The 12951-nt window shown below is 42.0% G+C and overlaps 1 protein-coding gene across 1 annotated transcript in view; it reads left to right on the top strand.

The window, feature by feature from the left end:
- Positions 1-571: 571 nt before the first annotated feature.
- LOC143929550 (sphingolipid delta(4)-desaturase/C4-monooxygenase DES2-like) overlaps positions 572-12951 on the top strand; it is a 43482-nt gene continuing 31102 nt past the window's right edge. Inside the window, exons 1-2 of the mRNA XM_077453465.1 lie at positions 572-713; positions 7179-7303. Of these exons, the coding sequence (XP_077309591.1) occupies positions 7222-7303 (82 nt within the window). The 5' untranslated portion in view covers positions 572-713; positions 7179-7221. The remainder of the gene's footprint in view (positions 714-7178; positions 7304-12951) is intronic.

Below are 12951 nucleotides of genomic sequence, written 5' to 3'. Positions count from 1 at the left end.
GGCAAAAATGTCACTCTAGATGGTACAAAGCTGGTAGAAACATACCCAAAAAGACTTGCAGCTGGAATTGCAGTGAAAGGTGGTTCTACAAAGTATTGACTCAGAGGGGCTGAATACAAATGCATGGCACACTTTTATCATTTTCCTTCCACTTCACAATTATGTGCCACTTTTGTATTGACCTATCATATAAAATTTTAGTTTTTTGTTTCAAAGCATTGACATTTAAAAGAACACACTTTTTTTTTCCTTCCTTCCTTGCCTAAAGGCAGGACCATTCCAATACAAATCTAGGCAGTTGGCAACTATTCAGTAACAATATTATTCGGCATTATCCTGTTTGTTTACAGTCCTGTACAATAGAGACTAACAAAAAGAAGCAGCATGACATTACTACGTGCATTGATTTCATTAAATTCCTGCAGCTTGTGGCTGAACAGGTTGAACAGGTGACAGGTTGCAGAGCTTCAGATTATTGTGCTGGGGAGTATCCAGAGGATTAAGAAGATAACAGGTTCCACCTGTAGTCACATGTGTATCTTATCTGTAAAAGAGGTTTTTCTATTGACACAGAGGGCGTATTCTGGGGACTATTGGTAAAACAGGTCCTCCCTCTCTGGTGACACTGCCACACACACCTTGTCACTCTGCCCTGTTCCTCTTTCCTTCTCCCTACTGGTTAGAGACAGCACCTAGACCAGGCTATATTACAGGTAATGTCCATTTACAATGTGATTTTATGTCATTTTCTGGGATTTATGCTTGCTGCATGACTTTATCTGCAAGAAGTTTGTCTTTTTAGAATGTTACATTTTCAGACTGCCAACTTTTGCAAATGAGAATTGGGTGAGTTGGGTTTAGGTTGTAGTTACATCATGTGTGGTCAGTTTTGAACTGAATGGAGTTGGCAATATTTAAAATTTATTGGAACCAAAGCTGGCTACTCAGAGTAATGTCCTGGCTGGACTACAGCACCATTCTGGCAAATTATTTACTAATGGGTGAACAGAAAATGTATGTATTTAAAGTGCTTTTGTAATGTGTTACTGCAAGAAGCCAAAAAAGCACAAATCGATAGCAAATTGATTTATAAAGCTAACCTAAGGGGATTGAAAGTTTAATTTGAAAATGGGGATTTTATTGTGAAGATTATTAATAATCAAAATCTTTTTTTTTTTTTTTTTAGTATTAGGTAATCATGAATGGAGTCGCATGTTATCTAATCCTAGATAAGAAATGTAAAGTGTTTTTACTGTATTTTTTTGTTCAGGTGCACATGTAAAAAAAAGAATTTGCTTTATGTAAATCTGACCAATATGTAATGAACAAAATTGTGTTAATTGTTAATTTGTAATTCTATATTACATAAAGACATCCATATTTGCATAATTGTATATAAAGGCTATTATTTCCGGTGCTACACAATAGTTATGTTTTAACCACTTCAGCCCCGGACCAATAAACACCTTAAGGACCAGAGGTCTTTTTCCAATTTCGCACTGCGCTGCTTTAACTGGTAATTGCGCGGTCATGCAATATTGCACCCAAACGAAATTTGCGTCCTTTTCTTCCCACAAATAGAGCTTTCTTTTGATGGTATTTGATTGCCTCTGCGATTTTTATTTTTTGCGATATAAATGGAAAAAGAGCGAAAATTTTGAAAAAAAAAGATATTTTCTTCTTTTTGTTATAAGAAAAATCGAATAAACTAAATTTTAGTCATACATTGAGGGCAAAATTTATTCAGCCACATGTCTTTAGTAAAAAAAATGTCAATAAGCGTATATTTTTTGGTTTGCGCAAAAGTTATAGCGTCTACAAACTAGAGTACATTTTCTGGAATTTACACAGCTTTTAATTTATGACTGCCTATCTCATTTCTTGAGGTGCTAAAATGGCAGGGCAGTACAAACCCCCCCCAAATGACCCCATTTTGGAAAGTAGACACCCCAAGGAAATTGCTGATGGGTATGTTGAGCCCATTGAATATTTATTTTTTTTGTCCTAAGGGATTGAATAATGACAAAAAAAAAAAAAAATTTACAAAAAGTTGTCACTAAATGATATATTGCTCACACATGCCATGGGCATATGTGAAATGACACCCCAAAATACATTCTGCTGCTTCTCCTGAGTACAGGGATACCACATGTGTGGGACTTTTTGGGAGCCTAGCCGCGTACGGGACCCCGAAATCCAAGCACCGCCTTCAGGATTTCTAAGGGCATAATTTTTTTTATTTTACTCCTCACTACCTATCACAGTTTTGAAGGCCATAAAATGCCAAGATGGCACAAAACCCCCCCAAATGACCCCATTTTGGAAAGTAGACACCCCAAGCTATTTGCTGAGGGCCATGTTGAGACCATTGAATTATTTTTTTTTTTGTCCCAAGGGATTGAATAATGCTATAAAAAACAAACTAACCAGAGTCACCCGTAACACTTATACGGTGATCAGTGGTGAAAGGGTTAACTAGGGGCAATCAGGGGGTTCAAATTTTTATTAGGTAGTATATGGGGGTCCCTGGCGCTATATAAAAACCTGACAGGGAACCTAAATAACTAACTGGATAACCAGCGTCACCAGTGACACCCTTACTGTGATCGCTGGTGAAAGGGTTAACTAGGGGCAATTGGGTAGTATATGGGGGTACCTAGCGCTATAAAAACCTGGCGGTGAACCTAAAAAAATAACTAGCTACCTAGCGACAGTAGCGACACTAATGCAGCGATCAGAAAAATGATCGCTTAGTGACACTGACAAAAGGGGGTGAAAGGGTTAACTAGCAGCAATCAGGGGGTTAAAACCATTATTGGGTAGTATATCGGGGCACTTAGAGCTATAAAAACCTGGCGGTGAACCTAAAAAAATAACTAGCTACCTAGCGACACTGATGCAGCGATCAGAAAAATGATCGCTTAGTGACACTGGCAAAAGGGGGTGAAAGGGTTAACTAGCGGTAATCAGGGGGTTAAAACCATTATTGGGTATATCGGGGTATCTAGCGATATAAAAACCTGGCGGTGAACCTAAAAAAATAACTAGCTACCTAGCGACACATGCAGCGATCAGAAAAATGATTGCTTAGTGACACTGGCAAAAGGGGTGAAAGGGTTAACTCTAGGGGCAATCAGGGGGTTAAATCTTTATTGGGGGGTGATAGGGGCTACCCTGGACCTAACACTAACTGTCCTGACAGTTTTTACTGTCACAACTGACACTGAATGCAGTGATCAGTAAAGAAATGATCACTGCAATCAGTGACACTGTGACTGGGGGGGGCGATCGGGGGGGGGGTTTGTGTGCCTGTGTGTACCTACATGTCAGTGTAGTGTTGGTGCACACTTACTTTGTGTCTTCTCCTCGTAGTCCGGTCAAAAAGACCGCCCCGAGGAGAATGACATCACTTCCTCCTTCCTGTGTAAACAATACACAGTGGGAGGAAGCTTCTCATTGGCCAGGAGCGATCCAGAGGGGGTGGCCGAAAACCAACGACGGAGGGAAACGGACCGCCGTATCCAGCGGGAGGGGGTCCGATCGGACCCCCCACCCGCTGGAAGGCAGGCACGTACATGTACGTGCTTGTGCCTGCCTGTGCCATTGTGTTGACGTACATTGGCAATACGGCGGTCCTTAAGTGGTTAAGCTAGGTCCCGACTATGTGCAGCCACGGGGCACAGCAGGAGGTATGGCACATCCCCGTTCACTATTTCAGGTCTGAATTTTTGCCTGAATTTGGACCTAAAAGGAGCCGAAGACGCACAGAACCCTTCTGTGAATATGTGGATTTCAAAACTCCTTATATACCCCTAGGGTAAAAAATCTAATAGCATGTTATTATTTATGGTATTACAGTTTGAACATGCACTAGAGAATAAGTTAGACGTTTTTGACTTCAAATACGTCTACTTCAAATTTCGATTTAGCTTTAGTCATAGTCCTTTGACTAAAATGCCATTTTTGTTTTAGTCATATTTTAGTCATCTGAATTGTTTTAGTCGACTAAAATAGTGTTATATTCATCTATGAAATTAACACTTGCTGAGCAAGTCTTTTCTTGCAGTTAGATGCAAGTGTCAGCTCCTTTTGCCTAATACGTCCAAAGAAGATCAGGATGACATGTTCTTCCCATATGCTAGTGTTGCCAACAATTGACATATTGATTATACTGTATATGTTGTATACTAGGTTTATCTATCCCCTGCTTGACTGCACAAAATGTGATGTACAGTAGGCTCACCTCCTAATTGTCTTGAGAGGTGCCCGACTTCAGGCAGATTGTGTTCACATTATCTGGTGTTGCCTAGTTTATATTTGATTTTAGGAGACAGGTAGTTTTATCTTCTAGCTACCATATTACAGCTCCCCATCCCTTGCACACCTGAAAAATGCTTATTTGATATACTGGATGAAGAGCACTTGCTTCTTAATACAGTAAATGCATTCTCCTGAGGAAAGCCCTATTTAAGGTTTTAGCTATTAGATGAATGAATCTTAAAATCTTCTACAACTTTTGGTAGCCCTGCAAATACATACGGTATTTGAAAAGCAACTTTTCAAAAAGCTGGCACTTTGCATTGTACTTAGCAATGTAGGTGCCAGTAGACTTTGCCTAAGTTTCATAATGTATTTCAGTAGGACTTATTGATGCTCTGGTTTTTGGTAAACCAGAAAGTCTGAGCGAGAGTTCAAGGAAGAGGGGGGACCTTCTGGATTGCAACAGTGTTTTGAAACCCCCGTAGTATTTGCAGGCACCTGGTGCTGTGTCCTTTTTTGATTCTGAACTCCACTGTATTATTTTTTAAATTACAGTCAGTTTGTTTGCAGAGCATTAGCAAAAATATGTTTTATTTCATTATGGGCAGACAATAAGTGTATCCTGGGTGTTTAACCACTTCAATACCGGGCACTTAAACACCTTCCTGCCCAGACCAATTTTAAGCTTTCAGCGCTGTCGCACTTTGAATGACAATTGCGCGGTCATGCTATACTGTACCCAAATGAAATTTTTATCATTTTTTTTCCCACAAATAGAGCTTTCTTTTGGTGGTATTTGATCACCTCTACGGTTTTTATTTTTTGCTAAACAAATAAAAAAATACCGAAAATTTTGAAAAAAAAAATGTTTTTTTTTGTTTCAGTTTCAAAACTTTGTAAATAAGTAAATTTTCTCCTTCACTGATGGGCACTGATGGGGATACACTGATGGGCAATGATAAGGCGGCACTGATGGGCACCGATGAGGTGGCACCAATGAAGTGGCACTGATGAGGTGGCATTGATGGACACTGATATGTGGCACTGATATGTGGCACTGATAGGCGGCACTGATAGGCGGCACTGATGGGTGGCACTGATGGGCGACACGGATGGGCACTGATAGGTGGCACAAATTGGCACTGATAGCTGGCACGGATGGGCATGGATGGGCGGCACGGATGGGCATGGATAGGCGGCACAGGTGGGCATGGGTAGTCGGCACCGGTGGGCATGGGTAGGCGGCACAGGTGGGCATGGATGGGCACTGATAGGTGGCATGGATGGGCACTGATAGGCGCCACGGAAGGGAACTGATAGGTGGCATTGTATTATAATATACTGTACTAATGGATGCCAATCAGTGCCAAACAATAATGCATGCCAATCAGTGATGCCCATTGTGGGCACTGATTGGCATCCATTGTGGCACTGACTGGAATCCCTGGTGGTCTAGGGTGGCATACCTTATCCTGGGCATCCCTGGTGGTCTGGTGGCATCCCTGGTGGTCCAGTGTGGGCATCCTCGGGGGGCTGTGCTGATGATCGATCAGCACAGGCCCCCCTGTCAGAGGAGCAGCCGATCGGCTCTCGCGAGTGAGGAAAAGCCGATCACCGGCTCTTCCTATTTACACTGTGATCAGCCTTTTGAGACTCTTTACCAAGATCGTAGTTTCAGGGTGTCAGACTGACACCCCGCAACAACGATCGCCACGATGCCCGCCCCCGGGGGCGCGCAGCGGCTCATAATCCTGAGGACGTCATATGACGGCCGATCAGGATTATGAAACCACTTTGCCACCGTCAATTTGTAATAGGGCGGGCGGAAAGTGGTTAAGGAGGAAAGTGCCAAAAACAGAACATGTAAAGATTGTATCATAAAAAATTTAAATGTTTTGGGGGTTCAAAGGGTCCCACTTTATTGGGGCTTAATACTGTGGAACACAGAGTGTACTGGACTGATCAAATTGGATGGATCCTAAGAGGTAATTTTGCATTATCACTTTGGATGGTGGTTAAAGAGTGGCTCCTGTCTCCCCACCAAAAATGTAAATACAAAATACTGTAACTAACTGCTGACTTTTGATTTAAAAGTGTAAGTTCACCTTTACAGAAAATCTGTAAGGTCAACTTACACTGGACCCCTTCCCCACTGCACCCAGTCCTGCTGACCTGGAGTCCCACAATCTCCCGTTCTGACATATTGGGTCATCTCTTTACTGGTCTGGGCTTTTGCAATCCCAGTGGCTTTCTCTCCTCTTCTCCAGCGCTGACAGGACGGGCTATGCGGGTTCTCACTGGTCGACGCCGCCCATTTGATGGTGCCCACCAATTAAAATTACTCCTATGTTTTTTTTACAAGGTACATTTAGGAGATTACGCCAAGGGGATTTCCAATCCCCAGACCAGTAAAGTGGCTGTCCGAACAGATGATCGCTGGAACTCCAGGTCAGCAGGACCAGGGGAGGGGGTCCAGTCTAAGTTCACCTTACAGTTTTTTTTTGTAAGGGTGAACTTACCATTTTAAGGACACTTACCCGTCCAGGGATCCAGCGATGTCCTCACCCAAGCAAATTGTTTAATGGACTTCGAGTTCCAGGTGCCGGCATCTTAACTTAAGGGAAATCGTCAGTGAAGCCTTGCAACCTGTAATGTGTCCCAGAAGGCTGCGGTGATTCGGACCGAAGTGGCAGCAGTTACCTGCTCTATTTTTTTTTTAGAAAAACAGAATGGTAGCACTAATGTGTACATGGCTGTGAAAGCGGAGCATAAAAAGAGCCAAGCCTCCCAGGACTTAAACATACTGTATACAATATTCATGGTAATTATTAATACATTAAAGATGTATCGGGATTATAGGAGTAATTGGGTACATAAAAGCATACTAATCTGTGTGCATCTTTGCATTGATTCAACAGGTGACAACAATCAGCCTTCTACGTGGTGCAGGGTGAATACACCATGGGTAATCAGGTGGTAAGGGATAACTTTGAATGGGTGTATACAGATCAACCACACTCTGACAGAAGGAAAGAGATTCTGGGTGAGTATTTTGTGTATGACATAATCTTTACAGACCTGATATAACCAGTGAAATGATTCACGAGGAGTAAACCTTTCATAATGTGTTAACATACTGAGTGTTAAAGTGAACTTGCCACTAATCTAAGTTTAAACTGAGGATGTGTTGGAAGAATGTATAAGCAGAGGTTTCCTTTGGTGAAAAACTCATGTTTTTAAGGAATTCGCAGATATAGAGTTTATAGGCTGCCTCAACTTGTTCTCCATTTTTCAACCTATCCAATATTCTCTTTTGGTCAGTGACATGGAAAATGATCAACATGTTTTAAAGGTTTAGTATTAAGGATTGGAAGGTGCAGCTAGAGCCAAGGGGCGTAAAGTAAAGGTGAGATATGCATACAATTTAAAGGGTTAGTTCACCTTTGTCAAAAACTGTCTAGGCAGGTAGAGGGCACCTGTAGAAAAAAAAAAAAAGGGTGCAGCTTTGACCAAAGTTAAATAATGCCCTTGCTAAGGTGTTGGCCACTTACATCCATCCCAAAGTCTGCCTAAGAAAACTCAGAGTTGGCCTTATTCCATCCTACCTAAAACACTCCCAGCTGATTAAAATCCCTTGCATGTGTATTCTCTCCCCGTCACTGTGATGGAGGAGATCGTGAACCAAATGTGTGTAGGGGTTTGAGCGGTCATTTCTGTTATGATGGGGGTGAGCATTAACATCTGGGACTGTGTTGGCAACATCCTAGCAACAAGGCAGGATGTGATGGTGCCTTCTCTGAGAGTTTTTCAGATTTGTCTTTGGGAGGTACGGAAATGGTCTACACCTATAGCCAGGGCATTATCCAACTTTAGCCAAATCTGCAGGCACCCTTTACCTGCATAGGCAGTTTTTGGTGAAGGTAACCCTTTAAAGCAGAATTAAGCGGTAAGCCCTGCAATTACACCATTTTCTATCTTTTATGCACTGTAAATATTACCCGCTACCTTCGCTAACTGCTTTTGAGCACCTATGCTTGTAGACTGAATCCTTACAACGTGGTCTCTCTGGCTCGTACAGACTTTTGCCTCAACCATCAGCAGATTTTACCCCAAAATTCCTTATCAAACGGGACAATGATCTTAATGTCAAGTTTATGGATAAACAGACCAAATTCTCCAAATGAGGGTGGAGATGCAGACTACTTTGTGTACACGTTCCAACACCTGCAAATTGTGAGCAGAGTGCAGCCCCCTAACCCCCCCTCCACCTCAGTTCCAGTGGGGAACCCCTACACCCCCCTTACCGCCCCCCCCAATACCCCTAGGCTCTTTTTATTATTATTTTTATCTTTGGCTTTGGCAGCACTGACACTAAAGTCTGCAGTCATGCTCAAGGGGACATAACAAGTTTTTATCATATCCTCATCAGAAAGGAGTGTGATGATTTAGAGATGGTGTTAGGCTGGAATCACACCCATGCAGTTTTAGTGCTTTCTGCATTTTGCAGATTAGCACTACAGTCCATTTAAAATGGTTTCCTATGGAATACCTTTTTTGTAGTTCAAATCTGCAAAATGCAAAAAGCACTAAAACTGCATAGGTGTGAATCCAGCCGTAATCACAAATAGGATGGTGCCACTTTGTGTTTTGTTTACTACTTTTTCTTTCTACATGGTTCAAAGGAAGTGGCATGTTATAATTAGTTGTGCTCATATTCCTCTCTCCTAAACACGCTCCTACGGTTCTCACACTTATAATGTGACTGTATAAAAATCAAAATAAAGAATAAAAAAAAAATGAAACCCATTTATCTATCAGTTTTCCAAAACAATTGCATTCAAGGCATGTTATGAATGATTATCACAAGTGTTTGTGCTCTCAGCCGAACTGTCAAGCCATCAAACGGTTGGTCTTATACCTGATCACATGCTCAGTGAAATTTCCCCAATGGAACACAAACTGCAAAAAAAAAAAAAAAAAAAAAAAAAATACCTGGGATTTAACCCTTTCTAATTCTATCCAAAACAAAAAATGGCCCTACTTATAATTTAAAGCCGAGTTCCACCCAAAAGTGGAACTTCCACCCATTTGTCTCCTCCCCCCCCTCCAGTGCCACATTTGTCACCTATCGGGGGTGGGGGACCTGTCTTTGGTATCCTGTCCCCACTTCCGGGAGTCCAGGCCATGGCGAATTATGTCAGCAGCTCCCTCCTTCTCCCTCCACAGCCAGGCCAGTAGGAGAGTGCAGAGGTGCCAAGCGTATGTGCAGTATGAACCCGGCGTGAAGCCGTAATGCTGCACTTCCGGGCTCCCTCACTGGCAATGGCAGTGGCAGCCCCCAACAGCTGATGGAAACATCAGCTGCGGTGCTGACATTGCTGGACTCTAGGTTAGGTATGTGTCCTATTATTAAAAGTCAGCAGCTGCAGTATGTGTAGATGCTGGCTTTTCCTTTCTTGCAGGGTGGGCGGACCTTCGCTTTAAGTTCTGTTCACTTAAAAAAAAACAAAAAAAAACTGTATACTGGAAAAAGCTGTACCTCCATTTAACAATAAACTGCAACTCATTGACAGTGTGGCTTCAAATTTACTTCCAGTCACTGAGTTTGTTAACCTTGTGCAGGCTCCGAGTTTCCTGCACCATTGGCAACTGTTGTGCTGGCTGTGGAGGGGTCTAGAGTAGCTGATTGGCTGACTATTCCCGCCACTTCGCAGAGAACATTTCTCTTCTCTGGGGTAAACTAGCCAAAGCAAATTTTTTTTTTTTAATACCCGACTTGTCAAGGAATGTTATCAAATAACCAAATATAGCAATCATTTGCTATATTTATTCTAAGGGATAGCTTATAAGAAATCTAGATAAATTGCAAGTTTCTCAGTGTACCTGTGTGAGAGAAACTAAACTGAGAAAATATTTTCAGCAAAAATATTAATGCTTACCTCCAAGTATTTTTTTTTATATAATGTCCAAAGACATACAAAGGTGGTCTTTTATGCAGATGCAAACATGACCTCCCGGGGACATGTCTTACAGCTTACATTAACATAAATGTGTATGATAGACTTGCCTATAATAACCTGTTCAAAGTGGTTTATAAAGCCTACATTTTTTTTTACCTTAAAGCATTCCTTGCATTGAAGAATAAGTTCACCTTTGGAACATATTACATGTTCCACCTGTTTTTTGGGTGGAACATGTAACATGCTCCAGCATCTGCAGCGTTTCCTCCCCCCCCCCCTTGTGACAGGGGGCCGGGGATCTACTCCCCACACCCGCTGTCACAATTTAAAAACAGCATGGCCAAACAGGGCTCCACCCACATGCTCGCATCATTGATTCACTGTTTCTTGTGAATTAATTCCTACAAGTACCGTCAGCAGCAACGCTGATAAGCGCTCTCATAGTCCATAGATCTCCCTGCTCTCCGGAAACTGCCTACCTGTACAAGGTAAGAGCAGACAGCTATGCTGAGAGTCTGCAGGGGCCTGAGAATGCGCCTGTGATCGTGGGAGCAATGCACTGCAAGCTCATTAGAAAAAAAATAATACACATTTTTTTTTCCTGAAAAAAATGTGCATTTGTTTTATCTTTTTTTTTTTTTTAAAGGCCAACTTATCCTTTTAAGGTAAGAAATGTTTAGGCATCAGCATTGCCCCCTTACTCCTCCTTTTACTTACCTGAGCCCTCATTCAGTCCATCGCTGTGCCCGTCTGAAGCTCTCCTCTTCCCTCACTTCCTGGTCTCGCTGGCTTTGCTGAGGGAGGCAGTGCTGAGTCCCACAGTCTGTCAATAGACATAGACAGTGAGACTCAAGAGCAAACCCACACGAGTACCCCCATAGGAAGTGGCTTTCTGTGGGGGCACGTGGCGTAGGGGAGGAGTGGGGGGGCCAGAGAAGAGGAGGTTTGGGCCCCTCTATGCACAGATCAGGTAAGTATAAATCTCTTTGTTATTGTTTTTAAATTTACATGTTCATTCACTTTAAGTAAATGGACAAAGAAGGATAACAGCAACTGGACAAATAGTTCGAGTCACTTTGCCTTTCCTTCTTATTGTGTTTGGTTGAGGGGTGTCTTTTTACTACCAAAGCCTTGGGATTGTCAATCAAACTGTCCAGAATAGGTTGTTTCAAAGGACAACTATCTTGTATTTACAGCTAGCTTAATTTAGACATGTTTTCTTTGTTGTATCACAGATCACAATTTGCATAATCTCCCCCGAGTGCAGAGGTAGTCCAGCCTAACCAGGCCATACACTGTAAAGGTTCTCTCAATCAGCAACGTAGGCTGACCGGGAGAAACCTATTGATTCCTGCATCCATGCCAAGTACCATGGCTGAATGATCTTTCCCTGCCAGCTATTGTATTCAAAAGGTATTGATAGAGGGGTGCTGGATATGGATCTTCACAGATTATCAAAATGTGGACAAAGTCGTTATTTGAGCCCAAATGGCAGCTCATCGATCCCCCAGGAAGGACAGACACCCAAGTTGAGAAATCCAACTGTAATAGGTCAAAAAGCAACAAATGAAAGATCATTGTGATACCAATATATTTATTTGTTCAACTGGTTGTAAGCAGGGAAAAGGACAGCCGATGCTTTTTGGTGGCCACACAATCCCCATTCATCAGAGCTGGGTAAAATGGCAGAATCTTAAATGGGTTCAACAATACACCTAAGAAAACTTATCTGCAGGCAGAGAGTATTATAGACCACAGTGCTGGTATTCATGTAAAAGTAGCAGCACTAAAGTTGGGACCAGCAGAGCACCTACTGTACACTTCTTGCTTTCATACACTAACTAAACAGAAAGATTTGTTTGCAGAATAAAATGGAGCAGAGGTCACCTTTTGTCTGGGGAAGTTGTAAGGCAGCATTGGACAATTCAGCAGAATCTTTCCATTGTAAATGCTTCTTAAGCTTGTTTATCTAGTTTCTTCTAAAGTCTCTGGCAGCCTGGAAATCTGCTAATAGATTATCATCGGATTGTCACCCATTATTCTGTCAGTGTTTCTTAAACAGTGTTCCTCCAGAGGTTGCTAGGGGTTCCTTGAGCAATGAGCACTCTCTGTCTCAGATTAGTAACCACTGACAGCAATGATCTTTTGCCATCAGTAAACAGGGTATTCTTCCAACTGACAACAAATATCCTTCCCAGCTAATGTACTGTGAGCTGTAAATACAATGGTTTGATTTGCAGAGGTTCCCTGATAGTGATACCTAAAAATTGATTTCAAGGGTTCCTCAATGTTCAAAAGCTTGAGAAAGGCTGCCCTGTGTGTTTCCAAGCAGTTACTCTTTTTTGAGTGAACAAATATTTTCAGATCTGAATGGTAGCCTTGCACTAAGGTCTCATTCACACGGTCATTGGCACGTTTATAATGCATATAAATGAATGGAATGATTTTTCAGTGATGCCATTCACATTATGTGTTTACCTGCATTTAGTTGTGGTCAATTTAGTTGAATTTAGAGAAAATAGAATTCTGTGTGTCCAGGATCTGATTAGACACTCTAAATGCGTGTAAACGCATTGAAATGTGGATAGGAAGAACAAGAAATGGCTGGACGGCCGCACTCCATTGAGACACCTTTATTGAAGTCAGATAAAATCCAAGTACAGTAGCCACATATGATCACATCAATCACAGAGGAGAAGGACAAGACAAGGCTTAGATGTTTCACACCACA

Source organism: Lithobates pipiens, unplaced genomic scaffold (assembly GCF_037356315.1).
Source record: "Lithobates pipiens isolate NorthernLeopardFrog02 unplaced genomic scaffold, aLitPip1_a1.2 Scaffold_1, whole genome shotgun sequence".
NCBI lineage: Eukaryota > Metazoa > Chordata > Amphibia > Anura > Ranidae > Lithobates > Lithobates pipiens.
Note: the sequence above shows the minus strand (reverse complement) of the source record. Positions and strands in the feature narration are given on the sequence as shown.